This window comes from Eleutherodactylus coqui, chromosome 2 (assembly GCF_035609145.1).
Source record: "Eleutherodactylus coqui strain aEleCoq1 chromosome 2, aEleCoq1.hap1, whole genome shotgun sequence".
NCBI classification, from domain to species: domain Eukaryota; kingdom Metazoa; phylum Chordata; class Amphibia; order Anura; family Eleutherodactylidae; genus Eleutherodactylus; species Eleutherodactylus coqui.
This window is the reverse complement of record NC_089838.1, coordinates 163,836,896-163,855,591: the sequence shown is the minus strand read 5'-3', so window position 1 is coordinate 163,855,591 and position 18,696 is coordinate 163,836,896. Positions and strand designations below refer to the sequence as shown.

The following is an 18,696-nucleotide window of genomic DNA, read 5'->3' as shown; positions in this document are numbered from 1 at the left end:
TAGTCGTACTCTGAGGCTCAGACTGAACACGTGGAACAAAATAGCCCTGGATCTTTGAAGAAAAGGCAACCATAGTATGGTGCAACCTTATTAAACGTGTTGTACCATGTTATAACATTATCCCATATCCACAGGGGGGGTAACTTTATGATCTGTTGGTTGTGACCGCTAGGACCCCAATCAGAGTCAATGGAGTGTAGATGGTGCAGGCACACCGCTGCTCCGTTCACTTCAACAGCAGCACTGCAGATTGCCAAAGCACATGAACTCCTAGTTCTGGCTCTTTCATCGAAGTGAATAGAGTGATGGTGCGCACCAGTGTGACGTTCACTCCATTAACCGATGACTAATTAGACATGTTTTCTAGATCAGAACTCCATCTATTGTAAATATACCCCCTTCTCCTGTGGAAAGAGAATAACTTGATAGAACCCCTTTAAAAGAGGTTGAGATATACTTTTTGAGGTCAGAAGTCTTAAAGGGGTTTTGTCATTACAAAAAAAAAACGCTAAGGAGGGCATACTCACCTGTCCTGGGGCCCTGGGACGCAGCTGAGGACCATTGCCAGTATCACCACACATACTTACCACCTCCGATTGGCTGCAGTAGATGCCCGTCTTCTGCTGGCCCGTCTACCCTGGAGTCGCTGCTGTCAGCTGCCTCCCGGAGCTTCAGCACAGGTGAGTATGCCCACTAATTTAGGCCAGGCCCGGCAAATGAACAGGGCTTTGTTGTAATGACCAAACCACTTTAAGATTTCTGACCTCTTTCAACTCTAAACAATTTTACACACGAGCACTCGTCAAAACTGTACTTTTTGCCTACTTTCCGTCAAGTTACAATTATAAAATATTTCTTAAAAGAACCCAAACAACAACATGCAGGGACTAGACTAAAAACAAAGATTAAATAAAGCCAAAACATGGAAAGACATTGGGTCAGAATGATATAGGAATCCTACCTTCTGTATACAAAGAAGCAAGTAAAACATCATATCTGCATCATATGGGGAGCCATCATGCCTTTTGGCTTCTTTGCTTATTAAACATAATCCATAGTTTAATTCTGCAATTGGCACAGAGAGCACGTCTTCTTTAAAAATTAAAGGCTTTCTTTCTGGAAAGGTAATAAATAATTGTCACTTTATGAAAATAGCAGCCATAACTCCCTTGTCCCGTTACCCGTGTGTAGGTAGCCTTACTGATCCAGGAACGTATTAGAATGAGGTCAAAACAAGACTGCAGAAAAGCATCAGTCTATAGAAAACATTGTTTCTCCTCGTGCCAGTGGAAGCTTACCCGCTTTATCTCAGATACATAAAGAATACAAGGTGCCACTGATGTGATCACAAGAAAGGACAAAAGTCTGTATGTGATAAGGTGTACAGTGAACACTTCAGGAAATAACAAAAATGGTTAAATTAACAATATTTGGTAACACCGGCTTCAATATCTTGTGTAAGGAAAGTTTCAGTGATAAGGGTGCGTTCAGACAAGCGTATGCGCTAATCCGCGCGTTTTTGAACGTGCGCGGAAAAATACGCGTGAACGAAGGTCCGTGCTTTACATATGCGTGTTAGCAAATGTGATGTTGGCTGCATGGAGCGCATGTAGATGCGCTTCATACCTTGAGCTGTATCAGCATCCCAGCCAATATACATGGCGGCAGTATTTTAAGTATTGATAGTTGTGAGACACACGATTTTTCAGGCCCCAGCGAACCTTTGATTACCAAGTTTCTTCCTTTATATAACAGGCTGCACATCGTTTATTGGTGTTTACAACAAAACACATCCGGAACACAACATGGAGTGCTTTATGCAAAGGGAAACACACAAAAGCATTTAGCTTTAGCATAAAAAAAAAAAAAAAAAAAAAAAAAATTTTTACATTGTTGTCTACTGGGTCGTTCACAGGACCGGACTCACGTGCAGCGTGTCCCATAGGAGCCAATGTTAAGAGCAGCGCAGTGCGGACCAAACTGCCACGCATGTCCTTTCTTCGTTGCTGCGCGCGTTCACACGCAGTAAAAACACGCCCATGTGAACACTTCATAGGAACTGCATGGTTTTAAATAGGCGAGCAGTTTTCTTCGCGCGTATGTACGCGCGAAAATACGCTCGTCTGAACGTAGCCTAACTGATAATGTGTGTAAATCATGTTCTCAACCACTTACTGGTGAAATAACAGAAAGTAACAAATAGTTAAGAAAAAGGTCCTTTGAAACTACATTTGCCGCGAAACGGACGATGCAGTGCTAAAACTGTGAGTCTAATGGACTCGTGTTGGGGGTCCACGCAGGTCAAAAACCTTAAGCTCTCTGCGAGGACTCGCTGAGCCGACTGGGGTGGGGGTGGCGGGTGAGGGGCCAAGGGTTTCCCGGGACTTTTTATTTTTATCTATTACCTATTCTCAGGATAGGTCATCAACAGCTGATCGGTGGGGTCTGCTGCTCAGGCCCACTGTCAGCGCAGACAGAGCCAGAAGCGGACATCTCTGCCAACATGGCAGCAGCCTGGCTAATACTGGAGACGCAACACCATCAAATAGTAAAGTCCCGAGAAACCCCTCTAAAGGTGTTGTACAGATTAGAACAAACATATTTCAGCCTACTTCTAAAAACAGTGCCACACCGGACCACAGGTTGTGTCTGAGATATTGCAGCTGAGTGACAAAACCAGTCATAAGCCATCAACTGGTGTGACTCTTATCTTGTCTATCCCCAGCGTTACAGGACAGACCATTGTCAAGAATGGCTTGCCCTGGGTATAAGAATGGATTATGTCAGCTGGGGCCAGGATATCCAATCTGAAACAAAAGATCAGGTAAAAGAATATCACGCATCTTTAAAAAAGGAGGGGAAAAAAATCATATTACAACTGAATCTATTAAAAATTTGATTAGGTTGCACAAAAAATGGGTTACCATTCAAGTCCCAAAGTAATTTAAAGCTGCTATATGACCCTATTAACATTGGCCTCCTCTGCCACATGATACACTAATCCTGCATGTGTTTCGACCTTATTAAAGGGGTTGTCCCGCAAAAGCAAGTGGGGTTATACACTTCTGTATGGCCATATTAATGCACTTTGTAATGTACAGCGTGCATTAAATATGAGCCATACAGAAGTTATTCACTTACCTGTTCCGTTGCTAGCGTCCCCGTCTCCATGGTGCCGTCTAATTTCAGCGTCTAATTGCCCGATTAGACGCGCTTGCGCAGTCCGGTCTTCTCCCTTCCGAATGGGGCCGCTTGTGCCGGAGAGCTGCTCCTTGTAGCTCCGCCTCGTCACGTGTGCCGATTCCAGCCAATCAGGAGGCTGGAATCGGCAATGGAACGCACAGAGCCCACGGTGCACCATGGGAGAAGACCCGCGGTGCATCGCGGGTGAAGATCCCGGCGGCCATCTTACTAAGGTAAGTAAGAAGTCGCCGCAGCGCGGGGATTCGGGTAAGTACTGGACGTTTTTTTTTTTTTATAACATGCATCGAGTTTGTCTCACGCCGAACGGGGGGGGGCTATTGAAAAAAAAAAAAAAACCGTTTTGGCGCGGGACAACCCCTTTAAGTATTACATCCCTGGAAATACATTGCCAAAGACATTAACAATCATGCATACTTCCTAACCACGATGGTTTGTTTTCAGCCTCTTTTAGAATTTCTGCATTCTTAATCTGTGCCCAAGTCCTCCAAAAAAAAGCTCCTTCTTCTGGCTTAAGGGTGCAAGGAAAATCAGTATTTTGTAACCTCAGCTGTGGCTCAGATGGTGAACACTGTAGACCTTGAGGCTAGAAGAGGGAGAGAAGCGGGAGACACAATATTCAATGTCTTAAAGCATTCAAATAGTTTAGATCCAAAATAAATATGCAGAATTTGGCTTTAGCCGTCATCTCAATTAGCTTTACACAGACCTATGTTAATAATGCATCATAAGGGCACCCACCCACTGGCGATTTGCGTTTCTCTGCGTTTTGCGTTTTTTCTCTAGTGCAATTAGAATTGAATGTACTCCTGTCCACTGGCGTTTTGCGTTGCGTGGCGTTTTTTAACATAGGAACTGTCAGTTGCATATGTGTCCTTATTTTTCTCCTAATGCACCCATGAAAGTCAATGGAAATTAATGGAAACGCCGCGAAAACGCGGCGTTTTTCACGCACGGAAATCGCAAACGCCAGTGGGTGGGCGCCCTAAGGCCTCACATCAGACGAGCAGTTTTTCTGTGCGTGAATGGACGAGCAAAAGATCGCCCCTCGCATGAAGAAAAGATCGAGTAAACGGGTGAATTCCAGCTATTTGAACTAGCCCGATCACATGATTGGAGGTGTGCGTTTTCCAGCTCCTATAGGAGTCTATGGAAAGCACACTCCAACAATAGGTCAGGCCCCATCTTTGCACGCACCAAGGACCTTAGATGCGAGTATCACTCACATGTCCTATCTTTGGCAAGTGCGAGTTTTTTGCGCATCTAAAAATATTTGTGAGCCCTATGGAAACCCATTGGTTCTTTTAGGAGCGCTCTTTTTGCACGTCTATTCATGCATGACAAAAAAAGAAAACGCTCATCTGACGGAGGCCTAAAGGTGCATTTACACGTTTTAAAATAATGCAAGGACCCTTTTACATGGAAAAATTAGTTTTAAAAAAAATCGTTGCAAAAGAATTTGCTTCTTGTTCGTTGCTCATTTTATGCAGGTATTAAAATAATCGTTTGCTCATTCACACATTGTCGCATGTGAGCAATGATCATTTAGTTGCTCACATTCAGTGATGCAGTGAATGCGAACAACTGCAGACTAATTTGCAAACGCTATTTATGGGCCTGTGTAAACAGGCTGCAAAAGCGAATTCTATCATTGCAGCTGTTTTATACAGGCAGATGATAAATAATTTGTTAATGCGCTCGCATTTCGTTCAGGCATTTACATTCACTGCACCTGCAGTTACGAGAGCCGGCCACAGCAGGGCGTCAGAGTAGCAGCTTGCGCTCCCACCCCTGTGTATTGTAGCTCACAACGTAGAGGTAGCAGCTGGAAAGAAAGTTGAACCTGGCTGCTCCAGTCAAGGAAAATGTGAGAGAAGAAGCTTAGTGAGAGGAAGGAGAATGATGACCGATTAGTAGCACGTTACAATAGTCAAGATGAGAGTGGTTTAGCGAAATAAGACTTCTTGCTGTTTAGAAAGTCAGAAAAAGGAATTTTGGAGAGGGACGTGAACCATACAGGGATTGAACTTGCAACCTTCAGGTTGCGAGCGAAAGCTTAGGACTGCATTCTGCTGCCTTAACACTCTGGTAAGGCAGCAGAATGGGTAAACTGAAGTGTCTTTTTTTTTTTTTTTTTTTTAACCCACTGAAAAAGTCGAAAGGGGGTGCAGAAGGAGTTACAATTTTGCACGGAAATCTTTCAAGGCGGCATACCAAGGTCAGCAAATATTTAGTGACAATCCTATACAACAGTTAAAAGGATGCTCGAGTATTAAATAACTTACAGTATTAAACAGAGGCAAAAAAAGTCCGGAGAAAAGAGAAAAAAAAAAGGGGGGGGGGGGGGTGGAAGGTGTAGTTACTGCAAAAAGCACCTCCGTCTTTGAAGGGCCCAATAGGCCCTTGCATTACACAGCCATCTCATTCATTTCAATGGCTACTGTGTAATGCCTCATCTCCTCTGTAGCGATGCTGCAAGGGAAATGAACAATTTGAAGGTTTCCCCACGGTTTTAGCTGATCATTGGGGTCCCCCACAGTGGGGAAAACCTGTGATCAGTTTCTATGCAGGCAACTCAGGATGGGAACACGGCCAAACTATTTAATAATTCGATTTGCATTTCTAAAATATTAAAATTATTTAAAAACACCAGAAGTTATTTAAGAAGTTGCTTGTCCTATAAAAGGCAAGAAGAAATTAAAGTTACCTGTACTTGTTGATCCCAGTATTTTGAAGACTGGTAGACCCGTCCACTCGTTTGTAAGGATAAGGGAATTTGAAGGTTCCCGTTCATGTTTAACAACGGCATGGGAAACCCAGACGTACCAGCAGCATGCATTGCTTTATCCGAGAAGCTCTTCTTCACATCAAAGCCTTCTTTGCTCTCCTCTAGTTTAACACTACTAGTGTGCATTGGAATCTCCCCCATTTGAACTATTCCACAACTGTCTTGAGGTACAGAAGTGTTTATTAGAGTCTGAGATTCGGGGCAGGTGGCATGGGCAGAGAAGATGGCCCAAGATTCTACATTAGGCAACTGTCCAGAGGGTGAAGTACTGGCAGGAACTAGTCCATACAACTGACTACTATCCACAGTGAGAAGCTCCTGCCGAAGAGGAATGTATGCCTGTTGCTGACTTTGCAAAGGCAGTGCTACGACGGTAGCAGGAGTGTTTTGTAACGAACTGTGGTTAATAGTATAGCTGTCCTCAATAGGCAAGTCAAATTTCCTTTTTTTAACTGGTTGGGATAATCCTGAAGAGCAAGCTCTCCGATCTTGAGAAGAAGACGTACCAACAATGCTAGAGTTCTGGCCATCAGAAACAGACTGGCCATCAACCTGCTGCTGAAGAGTCTTATTGGGTTGGCCTGACTGAACATCAATATTGTGACCCGGTCGCAATTGGACATGATGTACGGGGACATGATGCTGATCAAGAGGGACCCCGGGACTAACAGTAGAGTGCTGCAGAGGAGAGGCGATGGGCCTAGCTAGCTCCAGCAACGAACCAGCCACATCAGAATTGTCCATGTAAAAGTAATGATTTCTTTGTTGATATACAGAGATTGGAGAATGAACAAATTGCTGCATTTCCTCGGCTCCCTTGCAATTGAGAGAATCTAAGAAATCTTTCATGCGGTGGGGTGGAATAGTCTGAGCTTTCATTCTCAGATAGTCTTCATACGGAATGGAGTTTTCCAAAGAATGGCTCATCCTTCCGGCAACTACAGAACAAACTAAACAAACATCAAGAATACATGGCATTAGGAAGAGCTCTGCACGAAAAAAGAAGACAGACCATAAAAGGGGTAAAAGATGAAATAGGACACATGAATATTGCGGATTTTGACAAGGAATCCACATGAAACCTGTGGCAAGTCCACATAAGAGGCATTCCATTCATTTGCACGCTGTAGTCCATACAAAGGATATATGTCACATCTTGATGCGTTTTCACACGCAGATTAGACTCATTGCACGAGGCTAGTCCATGCACATATCCACGGCTGCAGTAATACTAAGCATGGACGTCTACTACAGTTTTCATTGGAATCCTCCTCAGATTTTGTCAATTATGGGAATATAATATGAATTCTATGTTTAGTAGAAAGCTTCCACAAATCAACAGTTATGGAATTTAGCTGGATATCTAACAGTTTGGGTTTTTTTTTTACAACTTTGTCATTCAAATCACCAAAAAGGTAAAGAGAAAGCCAGTTCATGAAAATAGATATTACCTTATTTCCCCGAAAATAAGACAGTGTCTTATATTAATTTTTGTTCAAAAAGGTTTAACTTTTTTACATGTATAGCTGCCTGGACACCATTTAAATTGACTTTTTTAATTAACTGTTAGCAGGGCCTAGTTTTGGAGTAGGGCTTATATTTCAAGCATCCTCAAAAAGCCTGAAAAATCATTTTGCATCCTCAAAAATTCTGGAAAATCATGCTATGTCTTATTTTCAGGGAAACGGGGTATATACAGTACAATCAACATCTAAAAATTATTTAGAATGGCTGAACAGGGCCAACCTGTACACACATGCACTAACGAAAAAGGAAAACCAGAAATATTTATATACCTTATAGTGGCATCTGTAATAAAGAAAGCCGTTGTCCTCATGTCCACCACTGCCAAGGAAAGGAGTAAAAGTTAGCAGACCATGGGCTGATTGCAATTAAGACAGATTCTAATGTAATAGGAAAAAGCTAGACTGTGTTGAACAGATTTAAACACACTGCGATGTTATATATTAACTTATTGCAGTCCATTACTAATATACAAAAGGTGGGGTGGTGAGGATTTTATATCAGTCAGAGATCCTAAACGGAAAAAATTAGCAGCCAGATAAAATATTTTTAGTTGCCAAATCTACATCCATATACAAGAAATGTCCCATCTACCCCCCATCATGGCATAACAACAACACCCGGAGTGTCCCCGCTCACGGTACAAAACTCCATATCACGGGTGTATTGTCACTGTGTATTATGCATATATTTTTTTCACTGGATGCCAATTATCTATCAACAGTCCTGTGACCTGAACAGATCATGGGAGCTGCAAGTGAAATTCATCCTTGTTTGACTGATGTGGAGGACATCCCCTACATCAGTCACATGCCGCAAGTCATCTCCGGACATCAAGAGAGAATGGTAGAGTTGGAAGGGACCTCCAGGGTCATCTGGCCCAACCCCCTGCTCAGTGCAGGATTCACTAAATCATCCCAGACAGATATTTGTCCAGCCTTTGTTTGAACACTTCCATTGAAGGAGAACTCACCACTTCCCATGGTAACCTGTTCCACTCATTGATCACCCTCATTGTCAGAAAGTTCTTTCTAATATCTAATCTGTGTCTCCTCCCTTTCAGTTTCATCCCATTGCTTCTAGTCTTTTCTTGTGCAAATGAGAATAGGGCTGATCCCTCAGCACTGTGACAGCCCTTCAGATATTTGCAGACAGCTATTAAGTCTCCGCTCAGCCTTCTTTTTTTGCAAGCTAAACATTCCCAGATCCTTTAACTGTTCCCCATAGGACATGATTTGCAGACCATTTGCTCACCATCTTGGTAACTCTTCTCTGAGCTTGCTCCAGTTTATCTATGTCTTTTTTAAAGTGGGATGCCCAGAACTGGACACAGTATTCCAGATGAGGTCTGACTAAGGAAGAGTAGAGGGGAATAATTACCTCACATGATCTAGACTCTATGCTTCTCTTAATACATCCCAGAATTGTGTTTGCCTTTTTGGCTGCTGCATCACATTGTTGACTCATGTTCAGTCTATGATCTAGTAGTATACCCAAGTCTTTTTCACATGTGCTGCTGCTTAGCTCAATTCCTCCCATTCTGTATGTGCTTTTTCATTTTTCTTGCCCAGATGTAGGATTTTGCATTTCTCCTTGTTAAATACCATTCTGTTAGTTGCTGACCACTGTTCAAGCTTTTCTAGATCTTTTTGAATACTAGAATCATAGAATGGTTGAGTTAGAAGGGACCTCCAGGGTCATCGGGTCCAAGCCCCTGCTCAGTGCAGGATTCACTAAATCATACCAGACAGATCATCTCTCTCTTCCCTAGTGTTAGCTAATCCTCCTAGCTTTGTGTCATCTGCAAATTCGATCAGTTTCCCATCAATTCCGTCCTCCAGATCATTTATGAAAATGTTGAACAACATTAGGCCCAGGACAGAGCCATATGCCGTTCTCAACGCCTGAAGGGGAGGATCTGCTTGTGGCCCTTTCTAATGTGATGTGATGTGAACAGGCCCTTAGACCAAGCCTTGCTCTGCCAGGTAGGCAACACTCCAGCCTAAGTGAAGGTTCAAGCTGAGCACCAATCTCAGTGGATCTTTACTAGACATAGTGGAGTATCCCTGCCACAAAGATCGGCATATCATAGCACAGTGTCACAATGTCCAATGAACAGGTTGCTGTGACCCCAACTTACCACTTGAATAAAATGGCAGCAGAAGGAAGCCACCATCTACCATGCAGCTGTATGAGTGGCCACTCTAGTCAACAGTCCTCTCAACATTGCCCTACTTTCTTCTCAGTAGTTACATAGATAAGACAAAATCTCTGTTCTAGTGATCGTGCCAAGCCACAGTGGTCAAACTTTTAGGGTGGTTTCAAACTTGAGCTGGGGATTCCGCTTTCCTGCTCCATTTGGGGGATCAGGATAGGAGAATCCCCATGGCTGAACAGTTCCGTCTCTGGACGGAATCGAACAGCGCTGAATGTCCCAACGCACATGTGAAACTACTCTTAGTGATATGCCACTAAACTCCGAGTCTGGGGTAAGTCAAACCGTTTTTTTCTCAAGTATTTTCATCAATGTCTCTTGGGCTGTACCAGACTTTGTGGGGACAGTTTCCGCTACACTATTTCCAGCATTATGAGTTAATGTTTGCTTCAAATGCATAATACTATTACATTTTAAGCTTCAAAAAAAGTAAAAAAGCGGGCTCTGATAAATGTCATGTAAATAGTATTCATTCACGGTTCTTTCTTACCCACTACTGTGTGAAATTTCACATTAGCTTTGTATGATGCCCTTGAAAAAAATAAGGCCATCTTCCTACATGGAGGAACATTTCTCGAAATCCACAGCAAGATCAGCATGAGTTCAATGCAGTTTTATAGATTTCACACCGCATTATAATGGGTTAAATGACGGAACTGCAAATATGGAATAAATCTGCAGAATACAGAAACCTTTCTGGGATTTTTACACTGCAGGTGAATATAGATTTTCTTAATACAGTCTAAAATGTTCCACTGATGAAAAGGAAATAATTTTCTTGTGTTCGATTGTAATACATTTTAATGTTCAATCTAAGTAGAAGTAATTTAAGTATTCCAAGAGCATAAATAAGGGAAACTTATGATTGCTTTTCGCTTGCCTAGCCCTTAAAGCCATTAATATTTTAGCAGATTATTGCATATTTATGATGCAGCACTGAAGTATAAACACTGGCAAGTCTTTGAGGCCATACGAGTTATAGCTCTATTCAACTAGATGAGGGGGATCTACAGCACTGGAGACGGGTAACCAGGATCGCACATTTATTCTACGGGATGCACCAATGCTGTGTTACATAGTCATTTTTAAGACACACACAAAAAGGAAAAGGTTGTCTTGGGAATCAGGAGGAGCCATCACCTAATCATTGTCAATCTGGTTCCTCTAGCCCAACCCCAGTGTTCAGCTTCCCCGTATTACCCCTACAGCAGCAATGATGAACACTGTCAAGGAAAAAAAATATATATTTTTTTTGCAGATTTTGTTTATCTTGCCTCTAGCCAAAAAAAAAAAAAAACACTTTAAAAAGTGATCATTTGGCCTCATTTATACAGGCTACAAATCGCATGTATGTGAAGCCCATGCTTTCCTATGGGCTACTTCACACATGCAATGTTTTGTAGCATGCAACAACCCGACACAAAGACCTCGCGGGTCCAGCGATATGCACACGACTCGTGAGGTTTTGTAGCCCATGTTTCCCTATGAAGCCTTCCTCTCTGTTGCATCGCACGAACACGCAGTTTACGTTCAGTGCAACTTTGACAGTAGGAAATCCTACTATCTAAACTATAACCTAAGCCCTAGCTAAAAAAAACAGTATACATCACCTTAGAAGCGCTGTCAGCCCGGCTGCGTCTTTTCCCTGGGTCCCAGCACTGTTTCTCTTCATCTTCTAGCCGGGGATTGAAAAATCCCCGCCTCCTGGAAGCACTGGCTGTGATTGGCTGACGCTTAGCCAATCACAGCCAGCACTTGATGAATGGCTGTGATTGGTTCATCAAGCACTTGCTGTAATTGGCCAAGTGTCAGGCAATCACAGCCAGCGCTTCCAAAAGGTGGGGATTTTTTAATCCCTGGCCAGAAGAGAAGACGACGACGACCAGTGTCCGGGACCTGGGGAGAAGCTGCAGCAGAGGGTCGGCCAGCGCTTCTAAGTGAAGTATACTTTTTTTTCCCTTCAGCTACAGCTCATTTTCAGGGTGAGGCTTATATTTCCAGCCCCCCCCCCCCACTCCCCGCCCACGACCCACCATCCCCCTGAAAATCCTTGCATGTGGTGCTACACATATAAAAGTCATATAATACATTATATGTACTTCAAAATGATATTAAAAAAATACAACTTGTCCCGCAAGTTAAAACAAAAGCCAGAAGAAAAAAAAAACCCTTGTTTTTCCTCACTGGATAAGCTCCACCTCCTCTTCCTTTTCTACTATATTAAATTGAAGTAATTTTTTTTAAATGTCGGCCTAGACTATGACCAATGGTTAGGTCCAAGCATCACCACTTCCTGCCTCCTAAGAGCCCAGTATATTTAAAAAAAAAGGTTTATGGTAGAAAAACCTTTTTGGATCAGATTACAAAAACTTAAATTTGCTTTAATAAAGAATGAACTAAGAAACCTGTGTGAAGCTACAGTATGAGGGGCACTTGCATCAATGAAAGAATTCCAAAATGTGAAACATGGCAATGGTTCTTCTTGGGTGAATGGTTCTCCAATACCGCCAATTGACGGCACAATAAATATTCACAGATCCATTTGGAAGCCCACTCTAATGACAAGTATTAGAATGTCTGAATATGACTGAAGTCAGCATTCTCCTTGCAAATGCATCCAATCATTCCACTGGAGGCACATTAGTAGGTAACAGACTCCGAGAGGCATGCCTTAGACCGAGCAGTGCTAGGAGGCAAGGAACCTACTCCCATAATTGGATCGATTGATTTCCTTTCCGTGCACTCAGTAGGGGCAGTATTTAATCTGTCATGAAGTTTTATGGAAACACTTGTGTTGAATGAACACAATCCAGTTATTTTAATATTCATGCTGCATACTTGTCTGAGTAAGACAATTTATCCCATATCTATTCATGTGGAGGTATATAACTCAAAAGGTGACACTCTGCTCCCAGAGGGGGCGAGTAATATTACCCACTGCTCAGTCTGCAGTGATTTCAATGGGTTTATTCACATCTGCACGTTTTTCACGCAGCATTCGATCGTGTGAAAAAAAAACAAAAAAAACAGAGCGATTCCTATCATAGTGCGTATTACGCGTTGAAAAAGCTCATTGAAATCAGTGGGTGTGCGTAAATACACAGGAAACCCGTGTATCTGCTGAACATTTATGCATCAAATCTATTTGTTGTACCTGTGCAGCGTATTTACACAGGTAAGGCCGTACTGGGACGCACATAGAAGGGAATGATATTTGATTGTAATCATTTTTCAATATGGTGTTGGGCCGTCTTTTACAGCAGCTGAGACTGACCGTGTTGGAGGGCTGTGGAGCACATTGAGGAGAGCGAGAGCGGGGCCGCCTGATTGGGGGGACGGGAACGGACATGCCAGATGTCTGAGCTTGTCAGGGGATGGCTGGTGAAACGTGTTGCAACCAATATGCTGACTGACTGCGGGGCCTGCTGCTCTGGGAGACGGGAGCGGACATACCAGTCCGGCCAGCAGATGTGTCAGCTTATCAAGGGGATGGCCAGTGAGAGCTATGCAGCCAATCCGCACATCTTGGGGCATGACCTGTCAATAAGCCCAACCAACCCATGTCTCCACCCCATGGAGACATAATGCACCAGTACCGGGATTGTGTGCATCCGCTCATCCATGGTAACCCTTCGCATCCCTATGGATGATTCTGATGCTAATGGATGTTCCAATAGCCTACGAGACCTCCTGAGCAAGTGTTACAGCAGACATTGTGCGTGATGCCTTCACAGCTTCTACAAGGCTTCACTGTCCACGTTCTGTCCCCCCGAAGGTGGCTGCATTACACACACCTGAGGTTTTACATTTTCAAATAACCTTGCCCACAGAGGACTTTGGAAGATCCAAGAGTGCTGCCATGTCCTGTACAGATTGGCTGTTCAGGTGACTTTCCACCACCAGACCCCACTGTCCGCTCTACACCTGCTGGCAGTCTGGTGGTTTCTGTTCTGGGATATACCTGTGTGATGCTCTCCTTTATACCCAACGCTCACAAGTTCAATTTGCCTACCCCCTATGCCTGACAGTACAGGATTGCTGGGGGCCCAATACTTTGTCAACATAGTGGATTAGTTTTCATGTGTCGTCCAATGCTTGCTGTACCTCATAGGCTGAGCTCACAGTTAAGGCGGGTGTGCACCTAGCCTTAGGCCAGCGTCACACAGACATGTGCATATTGCGCATGCATGAGCGCAGCGTTTTTGCGAGGACAATGGATGCTTTTTTGTACACACATCAACGTATTTTACTGTTCTTTTTCATGGCAGGTGCATGGCAAAAAAGATATATACCGATTAAAATGGCTAATGAGTTCCAGATGAGCTCTTTTCCCTGTGCAATTGCAGTGTTTCGCACATCTAGCATATTTTATGCGCATTCCCATTGACTTCTATGGGGATTTTTGGTGCACAAATGCACAGGAAAATAAAGTATGCTGTTTGGTTGGGTTTTTTGCACAGCCAAAATGTGCAGGAAAAATACGAACATGTGATGAACTATCGATATAAATGGGTTCTATTCACTGCTTATTGCAAAACAAAACAGCATACTCTATTTTCCAGTGCATTTGTGCACCACGAGTCCCCATAGAAGTCAGTTTTGGATCCAGAAATGCTGCAAAATTTGCGCAGACATTCCTCCCTGTGTAAACACACAGGATGCCGCTTCAACTGTTTCCATAACACCCGGCAAGGTGTAGGGAAAGAACAGTAGTTCTTATTTACGCCACAAAACATTGATATGGGAATACCCCTTTAAAGAAGGCCGGTCTCTGGATAAAGTCAGCAGGACCGGATGCGTGGCTGTTCAATGGCGGCCCCACTGCTCGGTCTTTTTGTTCCAGTACTCCCCTCCCCTTGCATGACCTGTATGGGATCTTCTTAAGTCCAGCTCTAGACGCTGTCAACTAGAGACGAGTAAACTTACTCGTTGAGGGCGTTTTTGCACGAGCACCGCTTTTTCCGAGTAACCAACTACTCGGGCGAAAAGATTTGTGGGGCGCCGGGGGTTGCAGAGGGGAGTGGGGGGGGGGGGGGGCGGGGGGGGGGGGGAGAGGAGAGCTCCCGCCTGTTCCCCACTGCTACCCCTCACTCCACCACCCACCGGCGCCCCCCCGAGTCTTTTCGTCCGAGTAGTCAGTTACTCGGAAAAAGTGGTGCTCGAGTGCAAAAACGCCCTAAACGAGTAAGTTCACTCATCTCTACTGTCAACATATCAAGTAGATATTCTCATTCTCAATAGGTGACGTCAGACTGTCAATCAAGTCTACCATCACCTGTTGAGACTGAGTGGTGAGGACTACCTGACACGTTGACTGCTTCTAGAGCTGGACCCAAGAAGAGCCCATATGAGTCAAGGAAGGAGGGTCTTTCAAATCAAATTTTTATTAGTTTTAAAATAATTTTACAAATAAAATAAAACAATTTCTTACAGTAAAAAAGGTGCCTCGTCGCTAGTGGCAACAGTTACAATCAGAGAAATGATGATTTGGAGCAATGGCGACAACCAGAGATGGGATACGGTAATCAAGAAGTTGCAGAAAGGGGAAGTCAATGCGAAATAAGCAGCGAAGAGAGAACAAATAACAAGAACATACAGGAAAAATAAAGAACCTCACTGGAATATTTGTGAAATTGTACTCAAAGTCTTATGATCCTGATGAAGCGAAAGAATACGAGAACATCACAATCACAGTTTGTAGGGGGAGGGGTGGTGCAAATTATACTCACTGCAAAAAAGAAAATCAAGCCCCTAGAAGGAGTTGGCATTTTGCTGCAAAACTTGGCATGCAGTTCCATCTCAGGCAGATATATAGACGATTAGAGTTGTGATGCGATTAGATGAACGGTCTTGCCACCCTTGACCTATAAAAGGCTCTCAGAGGCAACTTGTGTGTAGAGGACCTATTTTTCCTCTTGTGTAGAGATTGTTGACCACCAGACGCCTCTACGACACAGAGAAGAGCGGTCACCCTGTTTACAGTGTTTGAGAGGGGGCATTATTGGAATGTGAGAAGCTGGATGGTGGTATGGTTGAATTGCCCGCCACCTGGACCATTCTGACCAGACTGTTTGGAGGTGTTGGGACCAGCGGATGCGTGAGGGCTCAGGACGCTCTCGATAGACCACCAGTAGAGGGAATTGCTTGATCAGCGTAAGCAGCTCTGACTGTTTCATTGTCCGTCATCCAGAGACAGGGGGGCACCATCATTACAGGCCTCTGTGTCTGTTGGAACCATTAGCAGGCGCTTGGCTGAAGGACATTTGGTCACGGCGCCCATTACATATACTGTCTTTGACCTCCATTTACAGTAATGTTATGAACAAAACTGGACACTACAGAGTGGATGTGGGTTGTCTTTAGCAACAAATCCATCTTTAGTTTGGACCCTGTGTATGACCATGTCCGGAGACCCAAGGGTGAGCACCCCAATCCTGCCTTTGCTGTGAAGCGGCACACTGCCCCCACTGCTGGTGTGATAGTCCAGGAGCCATCACATACAACAGTCGGTCACCCCTAGTAGTGGTATGAGGGACAATGACAGCTCGGTGATATGTTTAGGACATCCTGCAGCCACATCTGTTCCTCTCATGGTGGCTTCCAGCAGGATAATGGTCGGCTGCACACACAAGAGGATCTCAGGAAGCCCCACAACATTGTCACACTTCTGTGGCTGCCCAGTCACCAGATTTATCCCCACTAGAACATGTATGGGACTATCAGGGACACCAACAGACCACAAGTTTGCACAATAGTTTTGCCTTCCTCTGGATCAACATTGGGGGGTAATAGGCTGAACCGGATGGACACAAGTCTTTTGTGGCAGAAAAAAAAGTTTGGTACAGGGTTTTCCATTAGAGTAAAGTGTGATTGTTCTCAGTAAGAGAAACCAAGGAATCTTGAAGCTATGATACCTTTTAATGGCTAACAAAAATACGTGATGTTACAGCGAGCTTTCAAACTGAGTAGATTGGAAAGCTCGCTATAACATCATGTATTTTTGTTAACCATTAAAAGCCATCATATTTACAAGATTACGTGGTTTCCCTTGCTGAGAACAATAACACTTTTTGTTGCCTTACATACTATGTTACTAGGATCTATAGGCTCAGTTATAGCAAATGTGGACCGATATGCCACAGGATACCATATGGGACCTGTATGCTTCTATGCCCGCCTGTATCACATCTTGTATCCAAGCTAAAGGCGGTACAACAGGGTACCAGAGCCTCCATGCCTCCCCTGTATCACATCTTGTATCCAAGCTAGAGGCGGTACAACAGGGTACTAGAGCCTCCATGCCTCCCCTGTATCCAAGCTAGAGGCGGTACAACAGAGTACTAGAGCCTCCATGCCTCCCCTGTATCACATCTTGTATCCAAGCTAGAGGCGGTACAATAGAGTACTAGAGCCTCCATGCCCACTTGTATCACATCTTGTATCCAAGCTAGAGGCGGTACAACAGGGTACCAGAGCCTCCATGCCTCCCCTGCATCACATCTTGTATCCAAGCTAGAGGTGGGACAACAGGGTACTAGAGCCTCCATGCCCACTAGTATCACATCTTGTATCCAAGCTAGAGGTGGGACAACACGGTACTAGAGCCTCCATGTATGACATCTTGTATCCAAGCTAGAGGTGGGACAACAGGGTACTAGAGCCTCCATGCCCGGCCGTATCACATCTTGTATCCAAGCTAGAGGCGGTACAACAGGGTACTAGAGCCTCCATGCCCACCTGTATCACATCTTGTATCCAAGCTAGAGGTGGGACAACAGGGTACTAGAGCCTCCATGCCTGCCTGTATCACATCTTGTATCCAAGCTAGAGGTGGGACAACACGGTACTAGAGCCTCCATGCCTGCATGTATGACATCTTGTATCCAAGCTAGAGGCGGTACAACAGGGTACTAGAGCCTCCATGCCTCCCCTGTATCACATCTTGTATCCAAGCTAGAGGCGGTACAATAGAGTACTAGAGCCTCCATGCCCGGCCGTATCACATCTTGTATCCAAGCTAGAGGCGGTACAACAGGGTACTAGAGCCTCCATGCCCACCTGTATCATATCTTGTATCCAAGCTAGAGGTGGGACAACAGGGTACTAGAGCCTCCATGCCTGCCTGTATCACATCTTGTATCCAAGCTAGAGGTGGGACAACACGGTACTAGAGCCTCCATGCCCGGCCGTATCACATCTTGTATCCAAGCTAGAGGCGGTACAACAGGGTACTAGAGCCTCCATGCCCACCTGTATCATATCTTGTATCCAAGCTAGAGGTGGGACAACAGGGTACTAGAGCCTCCATGCCTGCATGTATGACATCTTGTATCCAAGCTAGAGGCGGTACAACAGGGTACTAGAGCCTCCATGCCCCCTGTATCACATCTTGTATCCAAGCTAGAGGTGGGACAACACGGTACTAGAGCCTCCATGCCCGGCCGTATCACATCTTGTATCCAAGCTAGAGGCGGTACAACAGGGTACTAGAGCCTCCATGCCCACCTGTATCACATCTTGTATCCAAGCTAGAGGCGGTACAACAGGGTACTAGAGCCTCCATGCCCACCTGTATCACATCTTGTATCCAAGCTATATGCGGTACAACACGGTACTAGAGCCGGCCAACAAGTGCTCAGTTTTCTAGCTCTGATATTGTAATCACTTATATCAGTACAATCACAGATGGAAGGTTTCGCTTCCTCCTCCTCTTCCTCCTCGGGGAGGGTTTTCTTTTTACAGTGAGTGTATAAGGAGGCCGGGGGGCGTCTGCGGAGACCACCTGCTCTAAGTACCTAAACATGTTACATAGGTATAGATCATATTTAGTTGAGCGCTGCAGAGTACTGGGGGCGCCTGGGAATCGGGGGCTGCTGTTACACCCTAGTGGCGGGGTGGGGTATGGCAGGTGTGGTCAGGAGAGGGGCCACAGTACCATCGGGTCCGGAGAGCCAAGTCTGTGGGAAGT

At 44.5% G+C, this 18,696-nt stretch overlaps 1 protein-coding gene across 1 annotated transcript in view; it reads right to left on the bottom strand.

The window, feature by feature from the left end:
* The window catches only part of LOC136611906 (transcriptional regulator QRICH1-like), a 33,238-nt gene that overhangs the window by 13,558 nt on the left and 984 nt on the right, over window positions 1-18,696 (bottom strand). Inside the window, exons 2-5 of the mRNA XM_066591877.1 lie at window positions 7,786-7,834; window positions 5,909-6,939; window positions 3,619-3,787; window positions 962-1,116 (exon numbers count right to left, since the gene is read on the bottom strand). Of these exons, the coding sequence (XP_066447974.1) occupies window positions 962-1,116; window positions 3,619-3,787; window positions 5,909-6,916 (1,332 nt within the window). The 5' untranslated portion in view covers window positions 6,917-6,939; window positions 7,786-7,834. The remainder of the gene's footprint in view (window positions 1-961; window positions 1,117-3,618; window positions 3,788-5,908; window positions 6,940-7,785; window positions 7,835-18,696) is intronic.